General features: G+C 42.0%; 1 protein-coding gene across 1 annotated transcript; it reads left to right on the plus strand.

Moving 5' to 3' along the window:
• Window positions 1-4,402: 4,402 nt before the first annotated feature.
• VCPIP1 (valosin containing protein interacting protein 1) lies at window positions 4,403-21,115 on the plus strand. Its single transcript, XM_005240939.4, has 3 exons — window positions 4,403-7,274; window positions 12,753-12,839; window positions 15,813-21,115. The coding sequence occupies exons 1-3, from the start codon at window positions 4,568-4,570 to the stop codon at window positions 16,682-16,684; spliced, it is 3,666 nt and encodes a 1,221-aa protein (XP_005240996.2). The 5' UTR covers window positions 4,403-4,567; the 3' UTR covers window positions 16,685-21,115.
• The last annotated feature ends 836 nt before the right edge of the window (window positions 21,116-21,951 follow it).

Below are 21,951 nucleotides of genomic sequence, written 5' to 3' on the forward strand. Positions count from 1 at the left end.
TCTGCCCAGTATTTCCCTTTTCATATTGTTTTCCTAACGTGCTTATGTTTTGCTAACACACATACCACATTTTGAGCAGCCCAAATTTGGTCTCACATGTAGGACTGACATCAGTGTTAACCAAGGGCATCTATTAGTGGTGTGAAATACAGAACCTGTTGCAATGGCAGCAGTTCAAGTTCTGACTCTGTGGAAGCACTGAAGGAAAGCATTATATTTTTCTGGAGATCATTGGAAGGCAGTAGAAGAAGGATATGGAAGTTATTCAGCTGGACGTATCCAGGACAAGAGCTACCAGTCCAGCTCCTCAAAATAAGCCAGATGCTGTTTTCTAACCACCACTAGGACTAGCTAGTAATTAATCCAAAGGTTTATGAAAGCTGAAATTGCTCAGTGGTGATTCCTGTCCTTCCAGATCACTGTGCTGGGCTGCATGCTGCCTGTGAGGACAAGGACGTGAGGAGGCCTGTGACCAACACCCCTTTGCCATACCGCAGCAAGCGTAGTGGTTAGTACTCGGGCTTTTAACGATGCCTGCTTAAGTGGAGAGCAACAAAATAGATGCAGTTCAGCAGCAGTGGGGAAGGGAGCACAGAACTGGTTTAACAAGAACGATAAACACAAGAGTCCACACTGTGTGGGACTCAGAACTGCTCTGTGCAGTAAAGCACATATTGTTGTTGACTCCTTGTAGATAGCTGGTACTACTAACAGTACTTATGATATCGTAAGTACCATCCAGCAGGGCACCTAGCCATGCTTTTTAGACACTAGGGTGTCATATCTAAATAGAAAAAAGTCACATTCATTGTGGGTTGTGATGATGTTGCCATCTTCCCTGTAGCTCACATTTGTGTTTTCTCCCTACTCTTTCTTGAGTGTAAGGCTGAAATGTGGAGTGCTTTTAGGGCCAGGTCAGGCAAAACTGCTAGTCTTGCAGGCTAAGCAGGAGCAGCTCTGCCAGCGACTCAGTGAAGATGACAACCGTATTCTAGCTATCCTTTCTCCATAGTACATGGTTGTAGCTGGAGGTTGGTAACTTTCTCTTATTGACAAAACAGAGCATCTTCTAGTTTATCAGGAGGCAGCTGCACAAGCCTTTTGTTTCTGTTTAGCTGGAAACTTCCATCGCTGCCCTTCCAAAGAAATGAGAATTGCTTTTACCTGGGAAAGACCCATTTCCTGAGGATGAATGACAAAGGAGAGAGGGAATAGCACAGGGTGAAGATCAAACTTAAAACTTCAGATCTTGCATCCTGGGCCTGAAACGAATGCCCAGTAGTTTGCCTGGCAGTGCTGGGTTCTCATCAACAAAGTAGGATGGGTTCAGATACATCCCGTGGCTGACAATGAATCACTCTTCTGACCCATTATAAAGAGATTTAATTTTGTAATCAGTGTGATCTTCAAGTATGTGGTAGATTTGAAAGTAATCCTGCTTTCCTGACTGTGACGCTGCTGTTTGCACTGCCTGTGAAAATACTGTGGTTATTGCGGTGATCTCTGGTAGTCCTTGTTGCTACACTTCCTGCACGGTGTCTACCAACAAGGCAGACACTATTTCCTCAATTTTTCTTTAAGACTGCTTAAAAGTTTAGTTAGTTGCATGACCTGTATTCAGTGATGTAACAGAACTTCCTCATCCTGTTTGCCAGATACAGTGTAGAAAGCTTGTAAATAAATATGCATTTAATTTGCATAAATTACTTGCTTGCCAGAGAATTGTGATTTTTATCAAAGATTCTGTAATGAAAGTTTATTGTTGCAGAAATTGCTTGGGCAATCAATCATGACGATAAGTCTGCATACAGCTGGAATACTTACAAAATGTAATTCATTGAAAACATTCATGTTAATTAGGGTCAAGTCACTGTAAAAGATAGAGTTGTCTATTGAAGATCAATTATCAGTGAAATTAATGTAGGGAATAAGAAGAAGAAATGCTTTTGACTTTATATCAAGTGCTTTCATAAAAACATCTGGCTAGAGAAGTAAACGAAACATCAAAATTTCTGTCGGCTTTGACAGTAAAAGCTAATTATTTCAAGAGGGTGCTACCTATTATTTAGGACAAAGTACTGTTGAACAATGACATATGAAGAAATGGATTGCTCCAGAGGCCAGCAATGTTACATAAAAATTCTTTGCCATTCCTTCAAAATGCAGGCCGGGTTAGCACAGGATTGTCACCGTCCGATGCCCTGAATGGTGCCCATTCTCAATAGCTGCCACACATTTTTACAGAGGACAGAGGCTTCCCTATTCAATTTTTACTGCGTTCCCACTACTTATGAAGGGAAGAGTAAGGAATGAATGGACACAGACTGCTGATTTATCCTCAAGTACAAGGCACACTGGCAGGATTATGGAGCCGGTGATGCTGCTACCTTACTGTCATACACATAAAAAAGAATTAGTAGCAGGCAAGAACAAAAATCTGTCTCATAATTTTCACCTTTTCCTTTTCAAACCTGTCAAAGATTTTGAAAGATCAGATAAAAGATTATGCTGTGGAATGCATGCATTTACGCAGACAAATACATTTTCTATACCTGACAAATCACTGTAACTGAGAGGGAACGAGCATGCACAGCTCCATGGCCATCACCAGAACGGCAGTGCTCGGTCTGTCACAGGGCCAGGCCCAGAGCCATTTTTTTTCCTTAAGCCTGTGACAAAGCTCATAAACCAGAATTTTTCTTTAGGTATCAATCATCTGGATCTTTGTAATTTAAATGTCAGCTGCAAATACTACTTTTCATGGATTAATGAAAATGAAACACACTCTTTGTATTGGAAAATTAAAAGCACAATAAGTTCTCTGATTTTTATTTTTACTTTAAATCATTTGGGCGACTACGGAATAGGTAAGACCTGGGGATGTCAACACCAGGAGCTTGGTGGGACCAGGATGGCGGAGGAGGGAGGAAGCAGCCATTTTGGCCCTTGCATTTGTAGGGCTGGGTGGCTCTGGTACTTGGCAGGACCCAGTAAGGTGCTGCCTTCTCCTCCAGAAGTTCAGCTTTTGTTTTCCTTTATTCAAGGATAAATCTCTATCTGGAATGGCTTCCAGGGAACTTAAAAAACCCATGCGCTGACAGGAACCCTCCTCGATCCGTCCGCGGGAATATGCTGCCGGCCCACTGTAATTAGCTCGGAAGCTGTGAACATTATTCGCTTTCATTTTTGTGAAGTATCGTTTCAGATGGCCACCGGAGATAACGTAAGCGCCAGCTCCATTCCCTCCTTATCTCCTCACGTAACACCAGCAGGAGGGATCGCTCGCGTTAACAACCCGCGCTGGCGGCTCCGTACGCCTCGTCCCGGCGCTATCAGCCGCCGGCAGCTGGGAGCGCCTCCGGCCGGAGCCCACCTCCCGCGGAAGCCGGCCGGCACAGCTGCCCCGAGGCGAACCCTGGCCGCGGCCGCGTCCAGCTCCAGAAAGCCGGGGCAGTGCCAAGGGCGGGCGCTGCGCCGCCGCCAGCCCCGTGCCGGCCAGGCCTGGCTGAAGCGACCGGCGGGGGGGAGCGGCGCGGGCAGCCCCAGGGCCCGCGGCCGCCTGCCCACGCCTGCAGGGGGCGGCTGCGCGGGAGGGAGGGCACGGGGCGAGCGGCGCAGCTCGACAGCCTCCACGGCCAGGCCGCGCTCGGGGCTCCCCCGCAGGCACCGGGATCCACCCCTCGCCGCGCAGCCGTGCTGAGGCGCAGGCCAGGGCCCGGCCGCCCGCCGCGTCCCGGTCTGTCGGCCCCTTGCCGGGGGCAACCTGCTGGCGCGCGGCCAGGCTGCGCTGTGAGGGGATGGGGGCGGGGGCCGGGGCCGGCGGCAGCACCGAGCCCCTGGGCTTCGGGCAGCGTGAGCAGCCCCCTTCCCCCGGAGCCTGCCAGTGGGACGGCCGGCCCGGGAGGGAGCCCCGCGTCAGCGTTCGGGCTGGGGGCTGGGCGGGGAGCGCAGCAGCGGAAAATAGATGTGGGCGTGTTCCGTTAAACCCAGCGCCCTCCCCTGCCCTTCCCCCCCGCCCTGGAAGAGGAAGCGCAACAGGCGCTTGCGGAGCGCCCTGAGCGTGTCCCTCCCGGCTCGCCACCGCCGCGGCCCGCCCGCCAGAAGACTACACTGCCCAGAAGCCCCGGGGACGGCGCGGCCCGCCCCGCCCCCGCCCGCCCCCTGCCGCCCGCCGTCACGGTCGCCGTAGTCTCGGCGCGCTGCCCGCTCCTTCCCCGCGCCGGGCCCCGCGGCGGAGCGGACTGCCGTTCCCGAGCGGCCCCGCGGCCCCGCGCCTGCGCCCTCGGCGTGGCAGAGCGAGAGGCCGTTGCGTTGCGGGCAACGGCTAAAGCAGCGAAGAGGCAGTAAGCGGCGGCGCCGGCGGTTTCCGCGTTTGCCGGGGGGGGCAGGCGGGGGTGGGGGCGCGGAGCGGCGGCGGCGGCGGCGGGAGGGCGTTCGGTGGATGGGCGGTTGGCGGACGGCACCGGCGGCGGCATCTGTCAGGCGCCGGTCGTTAGGCGGGCGCAGGGGATGAGCCTGTGAGGGCGGAGGAGCGCGGGTGGGGGTGAAGCCCGGCCGGAGCGGAGCGATGTCCCAGCCTCAGCAGCAGCAACAGCCGCCGCCGCCGCCGCCGCCGTCGCCTCAGCAGCAGCCGCAGCCGCCGCCTCCGGCCGCCGCCAAGAAGCGGGACCGGCGCATCTTCTCGGGCACCTGCCCCGACCCCAAATGCCAGGCGCGGCTCTTCTTCCCGGCCCACGGGCCGCAGAGCAGCGGCAGCATCGAGTGCACGGACTGCGGGCAGCGCCACGAGCAGCAGCAGCTGCTGGCCGTGGAGGAGGTGACGGACCCCGACCTGGTGCTGCACAACCTGCTGCGGAACGCGCTGCTGGGCGTCAGCGGTGCCGGCCCGCCCCGCAGGAACACGGAGCTCGTCAAAGTCATGGGCCTCTCCAACTACCACTGCAAGCTCCTGGCCCCCATCCTGGCCCGCTACGGCATGGATAAGCAAACGGGAAAAGCCAAGCTCCTCACTGACATGAACCAGGGAGACATCTTTGACTGCTCCCTCTTGGGTGACCGCGCCTTCCTCATCGAGCCGGAGCATGTGGAAACCATTGGTTACGGAAAGGACCGCTCCGGCAGCCTCATCTACCTGCATGACACCCTGGAAGACATCAAGAAGGCCAACAACAGTCAGGAGTGCCTCATTCCAGTCCACGTGGATGGAGACGGCCACTGCCTTGTCCATGCAGTCTCGCGAGCACTTGTTGGCAGGGAGCTGTTCTGGCATGCCCTACGAGAGAATCTCAAGAAGCATTTTGAGGAGAATCTGAGTCACTACAAGGCACTTTTCCATGACTTTATTGATGCAGCAGAGTGGGAGGACATTATCAACGAATGTGACCCTTTGTTTGTTCCTCCAGAAGGCGTGCCAATGGGCCTGAGAAATATTCACATCTTTGGTCTGGCCAACGTGCTTCATCGGCCTATCATCCTGTTAGACTCCTTGAGTGGAATGCGGAGCTCCGGAGATTATTCAGCGACATTCCTCCCTGGTCTGATACCCCTAGAAAAATGCATGGGGAAAGATGGAATGTTGAACAAGCCCATCTGCATTGCATGGAGTAGCTCAGGACGTAACCATTATATTCCTCTAGTTGGAATAAAAGGTGCTGCTTTACCTAAACTGCCTAGGAAGCTACTTCCTAAAGCCTGGGGAGTTCCTCAAGACCTCATCAAAAAGTACATCAAGTTAGAGGAGGACGGTGGTTGTGTTATTGGAGGAGACAGAAGCCTGCAAGATAAGTACTTGATGAGGCTTGTTGCTGCAATGGAGGAGGTTTTTATGAGTAAACACGGTATCCATCCCAGTCTTGTAGCTGATGTACATCAGTATTTCTACAGAAGGACTGGTGTAATAGGAGTCCAGCCTGAAGAGGTCACTGCAGCTGCCAAAAAAGCAGTGATGGACAACCGCCTTCACAGGTGCCTCATCTGCGGGGCCCTTTCAGAGCATCATGTACCTCCGGAGTGGCTGGCTCCTGGGGGGAAACTATATAACCTGGCAAAAAGTACCCATGGCCAACTAAGGCCTGACAAAAATTACAGTTTTCCCCTGAACAGTTTGGTGTGTTCTTACAACCCTGCAAAGGATGTGCTGGTACCAGACTACAGCCTGAGTAGTTTGACAGCTTGTAACTGGTGTCATGGTAACCTAGTGCGTCGTGTCAGAGAAGATGGATCTATTTTGTATTTGGATGGAGACAGAACTAATACGAGGTCTACAGGTGGCAAATGTGGCTGTGGATTCAAGCACTACTGGGAAGGTAAAGAATATGACAATCTCCCTGAAGCTTTTCCTATTACTCTGGAGTGGGGTGGAAGAGTGGTGAGAGAGACAGTCTACTGGTTCCAGTATGAAAGTGACACCTCTCTGAACAGCAATGTGTATGATGTTGCCATGAAACTTGTTACCAAGCACTTCCCTGGTGAATTTGGTAGTGAGATTCTTGTTCAGAAAGTTGTCAACACAATATTGCATCAAACTGCCAAAAAGAATCCTGATGATTATACCCCTGTAAATATTGACGGTGCTCATGCCCAAAGAGCTGATGATGTACAACAAGGACAAGAGTTAGAGTCGCAACTTCCAACCAAAATTATTTTGACTGGACAGAAGACAAAAACTTTGCACAAGGAGGAGCTGAATATGAGCAAAGCTGAAAGAACTGTTCAACAGAACATTGCAGACCAGGCTTCTGTAATGCAGAAGCGGAAAAGTGAAAAACTGAAACAAGAGCAAAAAGGGCAACCTAGGACTGCTTCTCCTGGGGCCGTTCGTGAGGGGCCATCATCTGCACCTGCTACACCAACAAAAACCCCATATTCTCCAACATCTACCAAGGAGAAGAAAATTCGAATAACCACAAATGATGGGAGGCAATCAATGCTTACCCTAAAGTGCACTACCACCTTCTTGGAACTACAGGAAAGCATAGCGAGAGAATTCAATATTCCTCCGTATTTGCAATGTATTCGCTATGGCTTTCCTCCTAAAGAGCTTCTGCCTCCCAAAGAAGGCATGGAAAATGAGCCTGTTCCTTTACAGCATGGTGACAGGATTGCAATAGAAATCCTGAAAGGTAAGGAGGAAGGCAGGCAGGCAGCTTCAGCACACTCGGCCCATGCCGTGAAGCATGAAGACGTTGCTGTGGCTAGTAAAATCTCCTCGAAGGAACTGCAGGAGCAAGTGGATAAGGAGATGTATTCTCTCTGTCTTCTAGCAACACTAATGGGTAAGGCTGACTTCAAGTTATACTGTAAAGTTGTATTTTTAGTAGAAGATAACATTTTACAAACTGTAGTTATATACAGCTCTTCTTTTTTTTCTTTTTCTTTTCCCCTTTTTTGCTTTTCTGTAACTATGGCAGTTAGTTCCTTTATTCCTCTATTAGAAGAATAACATACTGTCAGTGATTTGTTGAGTGTTGTGACTTTTTAAAAGGTGTATACAAGATACTTGTTTTTTCTTTGCTATAAAGTCCTGTTTTAAAAATTGCCATTTAGAAATTGTTGCATTTTCTGTGCTGTCTCTCTTTTTTCAGCCTCTTACTAGGTGCACATCTAATGTGTGTGTGTGAGAGCTACATGCTCTCTTTTTTTCCCTACCTGTCCCTCACGTTTCAGGAAGTAAATTCAGAGCAGACCGGAGAAGGAGACGCAGATTGTCTGCTCATTGGAAGTCTGAGGACCTAATTCTCACCTTTGTAGTAGGATGAAGTCCTGGCATTTCTCCCCACAGAGAGTTGTGTTGGTTTAAGCAAATCAACACAACATTGTCTTCTTAGCTAATTGCTAATTTTAACTGAAGACACGGTAAGAGCTGTGAAAAGTATTATTTCAGAATGTAAGCAGAGGAGAAACTGAAAGAATCTCAACATGAATTTGACTCCCAAAGGTGGACATAGGGTTGCAAAGCTATGCTTATAAATTGTCAGTCATGTAAATCTGACTAACTTAATAATTCAAGATGAAAGGACTTTTCTTGGGTGCCTGTGGTTTTTATTTTCCTATTTGGACTCGGGAGACTTGCACCTTCGGTTGTCTACTTTGTTTAGGTTTCACAGTTTTTACAGCTTACTGGCGGGATGTAGAACAGTAATTATCATACATTTAGCTCTACAAACCATTTGAATAGTAGTGTTTACAGGGTGGTTTGGTTTTTTTTGTGTGAGAGCCTTCTCTTTTGCTGGAGGGATTTGGTGTGGCTAAAGCATGTGATGTTGTAGAAACGAAACAATTACGTAATCAGAGAGTGGTATGTCAGAAGTTCATCAAGCAGAACTTTGATTCTTTTCCAAGCCCGATTGTTTACTCCCATGTCTCTTGCAAGATAATGTGTTGAACTAGCCACCTCATCACACTGACATTTACACCACAGTTCCAAAGTGCAGGAGAAGGGTAGGTTTAAAAGATACCTTAATTTCAAGATGAAGTTTAAAAGACTGTTTTCAGGAAAAACTGCTGAAAGTGTAGTTACTGGCTTTTAAAGCATGTCAGACTTTACTTGAGACATTAAGGTGTGTCTTTTTTTATAAGTACTTATCTGTAAACTGTGAGCTGATCTTGTAGTCAAGAATCGATTTTTGTCTTTGACTGTTGCCGCTGTTAGATTCTGCTTTCAAAGCGCAGGTTAGAATAGAATTTACCTCACCCTTCTCTGACTGCATCCATTTTGCATTACTAATAGAGGTAAAAGTGGCAGCAAATGATAAACCAGCCACTTATAACAACTTATGCAGCTACCGAATAAGATGCTATTTTTATAGAATCACTTTCCTCTGCAGGGCTTTATTTTCCTTTAAAGATATTGTGGAAAAAACCTAGACAATTGACTATTTGTGATTTTTTCAGTGGGGAAATAAACTCTTAAGAAACTTCCAAATTCCTTGCACATTAAGAGTGTTGGAGTGGCAGTTCCTCAAGGTGGTATATGCAGCCTTTTTGGGATGAGAAGCATCAGTATTTCTCAGTAATATTTCTGTACTGCTAAAAACCAATGCTGCATACTTCTGACAGTCAGCTTACCCTGTATGCTCATGCTCTTGCTGTAACTTTGTTCTGCTAAAAACATACATTTAATACAGCCAGATTAGAATCTGTAGGGAGGAGCTGCTGTTGAAATAACTCAGTGGGCCAGATGCAACTTTTTTTTTTCCCCCCCCTCCCCTCCAACGCCCATAGTGAAAGTGTGTCTTCAAACATCTGTAGCTATTCATTCTGGATGATGAAAAGCTTTTCTTTCATATAGGGTCTACTGTAGGCTGACGTGATGCTTCTTTTGTGTCACTAGAATTTTCCTTATCTGGTCTCAGGTAGTTATTAAAATTTTAGACCATGTTCTTCAATTTTTCTGCGTCTAATTTAAAAATAAGCCCTGGTAAATTAGATACTGTAATTTCTGGTCCACTTAACATATTATGCATGATTGTTTTATAAAGCTTTCTCCTCTTTTTTTTTTTTTTTTTTTTTTTTAGCTCAAAATACAGAATTCTATAGGGAAATGACTAAAATAATTGTAATTTTACATTAATATTGTTAAAACATATTTTTAAACAGTTTTAATTGTACCCATGCAGAAGTGCTCTGGCTATGCACAAGCCAAGTATGAATCTATTTTCATCAGTTTGTTTTGCATTGGTGAACTCATTAGCGCACATGAGATCAAAATAGCCAGGTTTAAATGAAATGTATTAATTGGTACTAGGATTTGTTTGGAATTAAACAGCTTGGGTTTAAGCTATAACCTGTTGATATCAGCAGAGCTTTTGCTTTGTTTTGCACTTCCGTGTGTCCTCTGCTGTATGAAGTGACAGTCTTGGGCTTCCAATTGTGTAGGTTAGTCTGCAACTGCTCTTTTTCTGCAGCGTATGTGGCATGCTTGTGGTTAGGATAGTCTTCATCTGGTGCCATTCCTCAATGTTGTGGGGCTGAGGTCTGCGCTGAGGAAGTGTGTACTGGAGTGGGAACAGTGTGGAGAACATGATCTCTTTGATCAATGTAGTGTCTTGAGGGAGTTTTTAACCTAACGAAATGATCATCCAGATTTAACTTGTGACCTGTAAACATCCTACTGCCATGGTAAACAAAACCAAAACAAACAGTAAAACCCAACTAGCAAGAAAAATGTGCAAACCTGACATCTAGTTTAGTTGAATCACACACACTACTTCCTCTAATCTGGGAAAGTCCAGATGTAATTGTGGGTTTTTTGGTCTTCCAGTGGGAGAACTCTTTATCAAACCAGCATTGTTAGTTTGTGTTTCTTTCAGTGGCTGCTGCTTTTGTTTTGTGGGCCCTGCTCTCCATGCTTTTCTGCATGTAATCCTTGTTAGTGTTGCGTAGAAGGCTATCTAAACAGTGATTCTTCACTTGTGCAAGGCTTGAAAATCATGCCCAGGGGGATCTTTCCTTGGAGCATGCCACTGATGTGTAAAACTGGTGGTCTTCTAAAAGCCTGGTGATTGTCTTGTGAAGGGAAGGGAGCCCTTCAATTAAGTGTGGATTGCTAGATGCAGGAGTATAGGAGAGTCCTTAGTATGGAGTTAGCCACTGTGTGGCTGCTGGTTGTGGCCTCCCCTGGCTTTGGTAGACTGACAAACGTGTTCTGTTACCTATCAGGCTCGTGGTTATTTTGATTCCTGTGGAAATAAGGAAAACTTGGGGGGAAAATGAAGAGCCACAGCAGTGTTGCTCTGGAGCCATTATGTAAAGAGATGTGTGTTTCAAAATGAAAATGGCAGTAAGGATGCAGGGTAGCAGCCAACCCCTTTCGAAATAGCAAAAACATTAGAGTGTTATCAGTAATGATTGTCCTCACTCCATGCAGCTGTTTGAAGAAGAGGGAAAGCTGTGGCAGCAGTGGGGAGGAAAAGAGCATGCTCCTGGTTTCGTTTTTTTGTGTTGGCTGTTTTGTATGTGTGGTCAGTGAAAGCTGGAGAGGAGCTTCAAATTTATTAGCAAGTCAGTAGACAGGAATTATCAGGATGAAGTCAAAAGACAAGACCTCCTTCTTCAGTAGATCACAGGAAATAAGAAAGAGGAGTAGTTGTTTTGTTACCTGAATGTTTTTGCTAGGAAGTGAAGGCCAGATATGTGAACTTGATGTGCAAATGAAGGCAATGAACCAGAGCAGAGTTCAAGGGAATGGGTTTAAAATTAATCAGATTATGTAGGTCTCCTGTCTTTAAAATCTGTAAAGACAAAACATGATGATGATGTGCTGTACCTTTTTGAAGGGAACGGGGATTTGAATACTTGGAGAGGTAAGCAACAGAATCCTCCTGGTGGAGGGATAGATGAGCAGGGTTGAGTACAGAGTCCCATGCCTGTCAGGGAAAGGAAACAAAAATTGGAGAGTGGCTTGAAAGGTTTCAAAGTGTAATATAGCACATAATGCCACTGTCAAGCGAGTGAAACGTTTTTCTCACCTGAGGCGGGTAGGATGGGAGGGTAGCCACAGTACCTTGTAGGTTATGTAGTTGGAAGTGCAGGGAGGGATTTAGATGTATCCTGTATTCAGTATGTGGACACTATTAAAAATAATTTTTAACATTTATTTTGCTCTTAACAGAAGGCAAAGAAATACTGGTAGGTAATATTTTACAGCCTCACACATTCCAATTATCTCTTATTTCAAGCACTACGTGTATCCAGTTAACTTCAGTTGATGATTTACATTCTCCAATTTTAATAGAAAATTGAGAGACATGGTTATTGAGACTTCGATGCCTAAAGAAGGGTGCAATTTCTATTTAAAGTATCTCAGTATGTTTCCTTAATGTTTGCTATAATGTGGGAAAAGCAATTTTTTTCTGAAAATGTATATGTGCAGTAGTTGTTTCTGCATCAGGAGAATGGAATTTATTATTACTTTTTGTTTGCATGGCTTTGACAGCTACATCATACTTCACTTCTCTGAAGCAGGTGACTAGCAAAATGAGGAAAAGGATATAGGTAAAACTGCAGATCTGAACTGATCTAACAGGCGCTGTTAGGTCACTGATACTTTGTAGCCCAATTTTTCTGTTCTTTATATTCCTTTCCTTACATAGCCTAGGGTTTATTTTTTTCCACTCAGTAGCATTTAAAATTGTCACATTTCAGTGCCATTTTTAGCATCTTTGAAAAATGCCAGTTACACAGGACTGCTGGGGCCTCTCAGTTGGTATTTTGTTTCTAACTCTCAAGAAAAGCAAGGTACGGACGCAGCTTCTATGCAGCTGCCTATGTGGACGTTTGTATCTCAGCCACAGTATAATCTGCTGTGTGGCAGGTGTGAAATTAAGATCTGATTGTTGAGGAAGTGTAGGGCTGTACAGTTGAGGTTTTAATGTGCAAGGGTATGTGCTTGAATTTGGAAGTGTGTTAGTCATGTCCTAGTTTTATGTTGAAAGCATGGGTAGGAGGGGAATGGAGACTCCTGTGTAGGGCCTGGCAAAGAACCAGGAGCTGCAGCTTGGATCAAATCAAATTTGGGAACCTTTGTACTAGAACATGTAGGGTATTTAACTGCAGACAGTGGTATGTTTTGCTGAAAGTTTCTTGACATCCTGGGCTCCCATTCTGTAAATTTGCAATAAATATTCAAATTCTTAATTACCGAGAAGAGAGGGAGGATTCAGCTTCTAATTCAAGGAATTACACTTTAAACCATTGTCTGTAGAATGAAACAATCACATTTTAACATTAATGATTATGTTTGATTTTTACAGGAGAAGATGTTTGGTCTTACGCAAAGGGGCTTCCTCAATTGTTTCAGCAGGGTGGAGTATTCTATAGCATAATGAAGAAAACAACAGGTATTTTTTGTTTTTGTTTTTATCCCTTCCTTAATCTGTTTCTAAATCTTTAGAATTGTAAATTGGTATTGAGTCATTTGTAAGCATACATATATTTTTATTTTATTACCGTGGTACATTTTCATTTTCATAATATTGTTGAACTCCTTATGCTCCCTCAGAGAGCTTCAGACTAGGGAATCTGACTAAGACTAGTACATTCAGCTTATATATCTCTTCTTTTCTGAAATTTGCTCTGCAACTGTACATCTCCATTTAACTTTTGTGAATTGTACAAACAACTTCAATAAGTCAACTGATTTTATTCCGCTCCCTGCACACACCCCCACCCCCCCGGAAAGATCGAGCAAAGAGAAGGTAACAGGACCTATTCTTGTAATACTTTAAAACACTGTATAAAAAGTTCATCTTTCTAGGGTGCTTCTCAGTAGATATTTTATACAGAGGTACTGCATGTTTTCAATGGTTGGTTAAATTTGACTTTTATATTCTTAAGACTGTTGTTCAAAAGAAAAGCTATCCATCCCTTCTTGCATCGATAAATGTTGCATCTTGGACTGTGTGCAGAAAACCCAAGCAAATAGAGTATATCTGATTTTAGATGTTATTTTCTCTCATTTAAAGTTTATTTTCTTATTGAATTCTTTGCATTCATAGTTTAGCTCTTGTGGTTTCATCTATTACAATCATATTATATCATATTATATATGATTCCTTTGCTGCTTTCTTACTGCTTGATTTCTTCCTAGGTAGCTTTATCAATCTTAACTTAATCTTTCTTATTTCTTGAAACAGGTATTTTACCACATAATTTCTATTCTGTTTGCAGTAATTAAAATGCATGTATGGGCAAGGAGTGGTATACTCAATGCCCACTACCTCTCACTGAATTATTGGCCTGGGTAACAGAATTAGCATGTGAGTGTCTTAGAGCAGATCTGTTTCCTTTTTAGTTTTCTTTCTTTTACTATGCTTGTACAGTAAAGACTGGTGTACTGTTTGTGGCGAGTGAATTAGCTTAAACAGTGCCTGACGGAAAGGATGTTTTGGACCGATTAAAGACTAGCCAGAGCTGAGAACCTGAAATGAATCCAAGGGATTTTAACCCAGCTGGTCATTAACTCATGAAAATGCCTGACTAAAAGGTCATTTTTGCCAACTGATGGTGTAAGAACTAAGGCTGTGGGAGATGATACTCCGTATTTGAACATGATTGCATTTCTGTGTGTGCAGGTATTTTACACTACCTTGGTAGGTAGAATTACTATTTCAGCATTAACATACTTGTATGATTTTAACATGTTATTAAATACTAAATTTCCACATTAAACAATTACAATCTGAAACAATCTTAACTGTTTTTTTCAGTTAAAGAAGCTCCTTACCTATTTATAATAGTTAATGTAATAATGCTGCTATTATACTGGACATTTGGAACAAACCTTTCTTTTGAGTGTAGGTACTATTAATCAGTTGAAATTTTATTTAGTTGCTCTTGTTTAAGATACTATTTTGAGAATTCAGAGGCATTTTTGGTCTATCAGAGAAGCTGTTAAATACAGTGCACTCTTTTTGCAAATGAAGGTTGAACTGGTAAATTATGTAGTTAAAAATACGTTCTTCAGGTTAAGTTAGACAGATAGGTGTTTGGGATTAAAGTTTGTTCTGTGTGTGGTTTGGCTGTTTGGTTATTGATTCCCATGGATATGTAAAGAAAGGAGCTACTTTTTTTAAGTTCTCAAAATGAAATTAATCTGTAGATTCTCTGCAGCTCTGAAAGTATGTGAATCAGAAGCTGTGGAGGATGACTGAGATTAATCAGGTGCTTCGTTAGTACAAAACCAGTTTAATAACATTTCAGATTGAGTGACCTTCTTTATTCATGCCCAGAATATTTGTTTTGACTGCATTGTGTTTGATAACACAGACACAGGATTTGGTTGTTGTGTTTCTTCTCTTCTCCATAATTTCTGGTGTTTTTCTTCAAGAATGGTAAGAGAATGTGGGGGGTGGGAAATACGGCGCTTTTTAAAAGGTGGTGGGTTTTTTTTGCAGCTCTTCATGCATAACTAATAGAACCGAAGAGAGTTGTTATGGCCAAGTTTTCATCTGCAGATACCTTTTAACTCACAGAAAGCCATCGTCACTGAAGTGATACCTTCCTGCTTTTACTTCAGCCTGTATGGGACAGAGTTGAGAGAGTAATTTTGTATTTTATGATGATAAACTGGAAAACCAGATGTTGCCCATTTTTGACACAGAGCAGCTTCAGATCTTAAATTTGTCTAATGAACTCTCAATTTTAGCAGATTGGTCAAATTGTAAGTGGGACAATGAAACAAACAGCAGATCAAAAATACTATGCCTCATATTTGTTTTGTAATTAGTTATAATCTCCAGGACTACGAAACATAGTAAGCTTGAAACACTTTTGTTTATCTAGCAACACTTCCTCTCTGAGAAGATGACAAATAGCAAATTTGAAATTCTTTAGGCCTAGCAGCAGTGGTACTAGGATTTCAGGGTGTGGTCTTAAATAGTACTTCTCCTTGAAATGTGCTCTTTGGCAGTTTTCTGGGTTGGTTTTGTTTGTTTGTTTTTAGTGTGGTTTTTTTGGGGGGTAGGGGGTGGTAGTGATGGGGTTTGGCTTGCTTTGTGTTACTGCAAGCATATACTATTTCTTCTAGTTGTGTTAGAACAGCAAGTCCCAGCAAGGTGGTTATTTTATCTAGGAATGCTACAGTCCTGGCTCTTCATTAGAATCACCATAGAAGGCAGCAGCATCTTAGGGACATACTGTAATTGCTGTCATATGGCATACAAGCGTTAACTGTTTTTCTCCCACAGTAGTAAGTTTCAGTGTGTTTATTTTTACATACTTGATGCTGTAAGCTTAAATACAATAATTAATGTGTATTCAGAGCATGTCTTAAAATATGTTAACATGTTGAATAACTTTTTCTATCTTTATAGGTTTGGCTGATGGCAAGCACTGTACTTTTCCACATCTGCCTGGTAAAAACTTTGTGTACAATGCAGCAGAAGACAGATTAGAGCTGTGTGTGGATGCTGCTGGGCACTTTCCTGTTGGTCCTGATGTTGAAGAGCTGGTTAAAGAGGCTTTAAGTCAAGTGCGAGCAGAAGCTACTTCAAGAAGCAGGGAAGCAAGTCCTTCACACGGAATGCTGAAGCTGGGTAGTGGTGGAGTAGTGAAAAAGAAATCTGAACAACTACATAACATAACTGCATTTCAAGGAAAGGGCCATTCCCTAGGAACTGCATCTAGTAGTCAACAACAGGATCAAAGAGCCAGGGAAACACCACTTTTAAGAAAGCATAGCACAGAAACAGACCTCAGTCCTTCTGCTAAAATTGAGCCTTCTGTATTCACAGCTGCTTCTGGTAACAGTGAGCTTATCCGAATTGCTCCAGGAGTTGTGACAATGAGAGACAGCAGGCAGCTTGACCCCACTTTGATTGAGGCACAGAGAAAAAAGTTGCAGGAAATGGTCTCTTCTATTCAGGCTTCAATGGATAGACATTTGCGGGATCAGAATACAGAGCAGTCAGTATCAGTTGATCTATCTCAAAGAAAAGTAGAGGCAGTGAGCTCAACTGCTAAAACTGGGAGCTTTCAGGCTGGCTTACCCGAATCATTTTCTGCACCAGGTGGTACTGAACACTTGAATACTGAATCAGCTGATGGTAACATGGTGAATTCTGTGGGAACAACATTCCCTGCAAGGTCTAAAGCACAAAAGGGAAATTCTGTTGAGGAGCTTGAGGAGATGGATAGTCAAGATGCAGGAATCACTAATGCAACTGAGCCAATGGATCACTCTTGATAGGTTAAAATCTAATCAGGGTAGAAGAAATTACTGTTCAAATGTAATGTTTATTGGCTGGGCCACACAAAGTAATTAGTTATTAAATCTTGTATGTATGTCAAAGATTATATCATCTTATTCAGTGCATGATAAGCGTGTGATTGGCAATAGCTTTCAATATTACCATACTGCTGCCCAGGCTGGCTCTGTTACCTGTAAATTAGTTATTAGGAAATGCACTGAGATGAATATCTGCTGTAAATGTGGGTTCTTGAAAAGTCTTTGTAATTTTTAATTCCTTAAAAGTCTTAAAATTTAAGCCCATGCAAGGTTCTTAGCATGCTAGTTTAAGGTTACTGCAAAGGCTAGAACAGGCAAAACTAGAAGTGTGACAAAATTAATCCTGTCCCAGGTACTTAATTCCACTCAAAAATACACCATAAACATGAATTATACATAAATTTCAAAAAGCAACTGAAACTAAACTTTGCTAAATTTGATAATGTAGCATATACAGTACTTTAATTACATTGTGCTGGCACTTACTCTGATTTAAAAACTTTTTCATTCATACAGCTGTATACACCTGTCAGAAATCTTGGAATAAGTGTAACTGCATCTTGTCAGTTTAAGCAAGTTAGAAAAAAGGCTATTTAGTGTGCAACGAAGATAAAGTGAATGCAGTGTGGTTATGCATGGCTGTCGGAGCCAACACAACCATTTTGGTGCTCTGTTAGTAAGTGACAGTGTGTTTTTATTTCCTCCCAAATACTGAGCTGGTCAGATGATGTGCAACTTTTAATACAACTACAGGAGAGAAGTTGGTAATTGCAAGAATCAACAAATGTTCAATGGCAAATCCATTTCTTTTAAAAGGCTTTGATTAGTAGTGTTGGTTAGTAATGGCAAAAATTAAATAATAGCTGTGCTTTTCAGATCAAATTAACAATTTATTGGAAGTGACTCCCTAACGTACATTATCCTAAAGTGTTCAGTGATAATTGAGCTTTTGGAGGCTCTCTGTTTACTCAATGGAAACAAGGAATGCATGCTGTTTCGGTGCCGATGAAGACTACCCACCTCTATCAGCTTGCTTTCAGTTTGTGATGGAGATTTCCCTGTATCAGTGATCATATCGCTGGTATCCACTTAAGTAGCGTGTTCATCAGACCTGCAGTGCCAGTTTTTAAGAAGCAGCCATTGTGCTTGCTCCCTAAGGATGGAACGTGTATCTGATACTGTAGTTTGCTTCCTATCTTCATAGTCATATTTAAATGCACTATTGTTACTTCCTTTAATGGTAAAATAACATTGAATGGATGAAAGATGTTAATACAGCTTCAGAGGAATTAAGAGCATTTAAATATTGAAGTCTGTCTTTGTGCACATGTGGGTTTTTACCAGTTCACAAATGTTGTTTGTATTGTATATGTTTGTATTCAGGAAAGTCTCCTCATTTTTTACATTTCTAATCACTTATAACAGTTCCAAGCATTAGGATGATAAAATGTTCCATGAGGGAGGATTTATTTTTGTATGTAAAAATTAACTGAAGCAAGTCACTTGGAAGAATAGCCCCTGTCTCAAAGTAAATTAAAATGCCTCCATTGGTTAACTTTTTATGTAGAGGGAATAAATATTTTATGAGTTAGTGTACTACTTATAGGTAAAAAATAAGAATCACCTTTTCACAAATAAATGAAAAATTTTACGATCTCAAATTTCTAACCGCTAAGTTAGCTGTTGGGAAGCTTGGAATGTATGAAGTAATTTGGCTCCCCAGAACTGACCTTGCTGATGCACTGATAAACTGGCGGGGCTTATTCAATGAGAAACAGGATGCACATGCAGCAGCTGGAAGCCTGCCATGACTTCTGAAAACACTGAGTCTCCCACGAATCAGTCTAGCTGTCTGAAGGTTACTTCCGTATAGAAAATGTTAAGTCAAGGCTTGTGCTTTGTCACAGTGTGAGGTTTAGAAATGTATAGCAGTGGCATGTTCTTGGGAAGGATTTTAAGTCAGGAGAGACTGAGGGGGAGGAATCTTTCGAATCTCTTCCATTTTAGAAAAGGTAACTATCACTTAGATGTTGTTAACATTTTCTTCAGAAAAAGAAGTCTTCCTCAGCTGAAAAAAAGATGGGCAGTGTATATGAGATAATTTGAAGTTGAAATAAATTGAAGTATTTATTGCACATCATTTGTATTTCAAGGGAAGATGCTTACTTCTTTCATGGTTTTCTGCTAAGACTACAGAAGTTTTTGTGCCTTTTACTGTGTAAAGAGGAAGGCTTGGTTTAATTTTGATACACTTCCCATTTCAGCAGTAATGCGACATTTTCCTTCTTATCTAAATAGAAATGGATACAGATAATGGCTCTGTTTGACTCGCCCTTAGTGTCATCTTGGGTGCTTTCAAGTCACGTAGATCAGAGCTCTCCAGTTTCTAAAGCAAAATGGTCTCAAAAAGGAATGATAAAATGGTGTCAAAATTACAGGATCCACTGACGTGAATTCCTCTGGTGTAAAGCAGGATTGTTTGCATATTTCTTTGCAGTGTTCTTATTTCACGTAGCTTTCTCATGCATTTGAATATTGGTGGTTTTAAGAAAGATGGCTTTTGATGCTCTCAAGTGAAGCTAAACTTCATCTACATGCCAGTGAGATGTGTAACTGTACAGAAGTGAAATAAAGAACACTGAAGTGTAAGTTTGAACAGATGTTTCATTTGATTGCTAGCTGTGGGTGCAAATGTAAGTTGAGGCATCTGTGTGCCTGTCTTAGGAACACCCATGTGCTTGTTAGATTTCCTTGTTAGAGTCAGGAAGATTCTGGGTGGGGTACAAGGGCAGGGAAGATGTGGACTCTGTGGATGTGAAGCCATGTCAATAGGACTTTTCAAATGGTGTGAAAAATGTCCCTTTCTCAACACCCCCCCACCCATGTTCTTGCTACTGAATTGCCTGTGGACAGAGGCTGTGGTTCTAAATTCCATGTACCTGCCTTGATTACTTTCTTGTCTTGGAGCCAACCACCTTCTACACAGTGTCTCATGGCAAAGAAGACTTAAATTATTTGAAAATCCTGAATTTTCTTATGTTTTAGTATGTATAACCTAAATGGAAGATGATTACTGAAAGAAAATACAGGCCAGGTACCAAAACCAAACAAAAACAACAACAACAACAACAACAACAACAAAAGAGAGAGAGAATGGACTAGGTTGCTGATGAGCATTTGGGAAACCTCAGGAGAACAGATCAGTTTTCTAGGCAAATGCAAGATTTTTATGACTTCAAATGGCTGGCTGCTTAGTAAGGTTGACTTTTTGATACTGCTGTTTTTCTGTGAGTTGTTTGCATTTTAGTGAGGGAAAAAAAATAGTAGCTTTTCAGATGAGATCATATAAATATATTTGGGATGTCCTCACTGTTATAGTAACAAAACAGCAATGTATATTGTTAGTTTTGTGAATCCCATATAGTTTACTAGTCTTCTGCTAGATACAAAATGCGAGCTAGACATTGCCTCTGACAGAACGCTCCTGCAGCCTGAGAGAGGCACAGTGCCACAAGGCTGTATGCTAATAACCCTGTACAACAGGCATACTTTCAATCCAAAATGCTTAATTTATGGTCTTTCAAAAAGTAGAATCTGTTGTCACTGTCACAAGGTTAGCAGAGTTGCTTGCTACTTTTTCAATGTGCTGAAAATGCCAGGTAATAAAATTAATAATATGCTTACAATTGGGAGAGCAATGCACTATCAGAAATGTATGAAAAATGAACGATTTAAGAAGACGCCACTGTTATCTCTACATTTGTTTGGCTCCCATTTTCAAATAGCAGAATCTACATGCTTTTGTAAAATAATAATAATATGGAGTTGATCCTTCTGTTAAAAAAAAACCAGCCACAACAATAAGTGGTTTCTTTGTTTTGCTTGTGGATCTCAGTTTAGCTTCATAAATTGAAGAAGTTGCCTAAGATCTTTAGAATGCAGGATTCCCTCTGAGCCCTTATGCCTGCGGTTGAGCAATAAAAGGTTGAAACAGGAGTGGTATTTTCAGAATTATTTTACGTTTAACAAGGATTATTGCCAAGAAATGAAAGAGTGCACTTTTAGGAGGGAATGCTATTTAAAATGTATAAATAAGAATTAAAATAGTGTATATATTTAGAAAACAAATCTTTTTAAACAATAAGTGCTTTACATGTTGACTTAAAAATAAATTAGCATAGAAACTATACCATCCTCACAGTACTGGCTGTTATCCAGCACAGTTTGGTTTGTTTTATTTGTGATTGCTGTACTAATTATATTTGATTTTTTTTTATCTGTAATGTAACAATAGTGTATTATAACAGTATATAGTGTACTATACTACACTTCACTGTACAGTATTTGGAATTTTCTTTGATTGCTATATTAAAACTAAGTTAAAACATCTGCTTTGGTTTCATAAGGTGCAACTTTTATCTAGCCTTTCACACATGAACTTGTTTAACACTGATTTGGCTACCAAATGAATGAGTAATTATATTAACTTCTGCATTCTACATACAGATTGCATTATACTTGCATACATGAATACTAGTATGGAAGTTGAAAAACTGGTATGAATCTTAGAAAAGTAAACTCTGACGTCATTCATTTTGCTTTAGTTATGTTTCTGTTAAAAAGAAACTTTTTTGGAAGAAAAGCACTTTATGGAAGACTGGTTCTTTTGACCTTATACCTGTTTGGAATATTTCATTAAGCACATAGGACCTTTGAATTTGAGAGATTTTTAAAAAAAGGTTTTTATATATTTGAGACCAAAATCTGAGATCTGAATCTTGTTTTCAAAGTCTGAACCAAGAAGAAGGTGTAGAAAAACACTGACAGTGTCATACATGACATTTAAGATACCTTTGAAACATTGGTCAAAATGTGTTTCAAAGTAAAATTTTAATGCATGCGTGTAATATGCAAGAATGAGTAGCATAATTTGGAAGAACTAGGCTTTTGAAAATTTGGCCATACTCAAAGATGAACATACCGACAACTACTTAAATTATCTCTCAGCTTTTTGGCCAGCTGCATGTGGTACTTGGTTTCAAAAATTGGCTGCATCCATAACTTCTGAGCATAAGAAAAGTCATAAAATCCATCTACAAAACTCTGTGTTACTTTTTCCTGTATTTATTGAAAGGCTTTAATTCAAAGTATGCTAGCATTAAAGCAGTCTTTAAAATGATGGGTGTAAATATCCAGAGTTTATTTTGGTTGCATGTCATGTCACA

This window comes from Falco peregrinus, chromosome 3, assembly GCF_023634155.1.
Source record: "Falco peregrinus isolate bFalPer1 chromosome 3, bFalPer1.pri, whole genome shotgun sequence".
Lineage (NCBI taxonomy): Eukaryota > Metazoa > Chordata > Aves > Falconiformes > Falconidae > Falco > Falco peregrinus.

Coding starts and splice junctions, on each gene's coding strand:
- VCPIP1 (XM_005240939.4), top strand. CDS start 4,568: ATGTCCCAGCCTCAGCAGCAGCAACAGCCGCCGCCGCCGCCGCCGCCG. Junction 7,275..12,752: donor TCTTCTAGCAACACTAATGG/GTAAGGCTGACT, acceptor TGATTTTTACAG/GAGAAGATGTTTGGTCTTAC. Junction 12,840..15,812: donor CATAATGAAGAAAACAACAG/GTATTTTTTGTT, acceptor CTATCTTTATAG/GTTTGGCTGATGGCAAGCAC.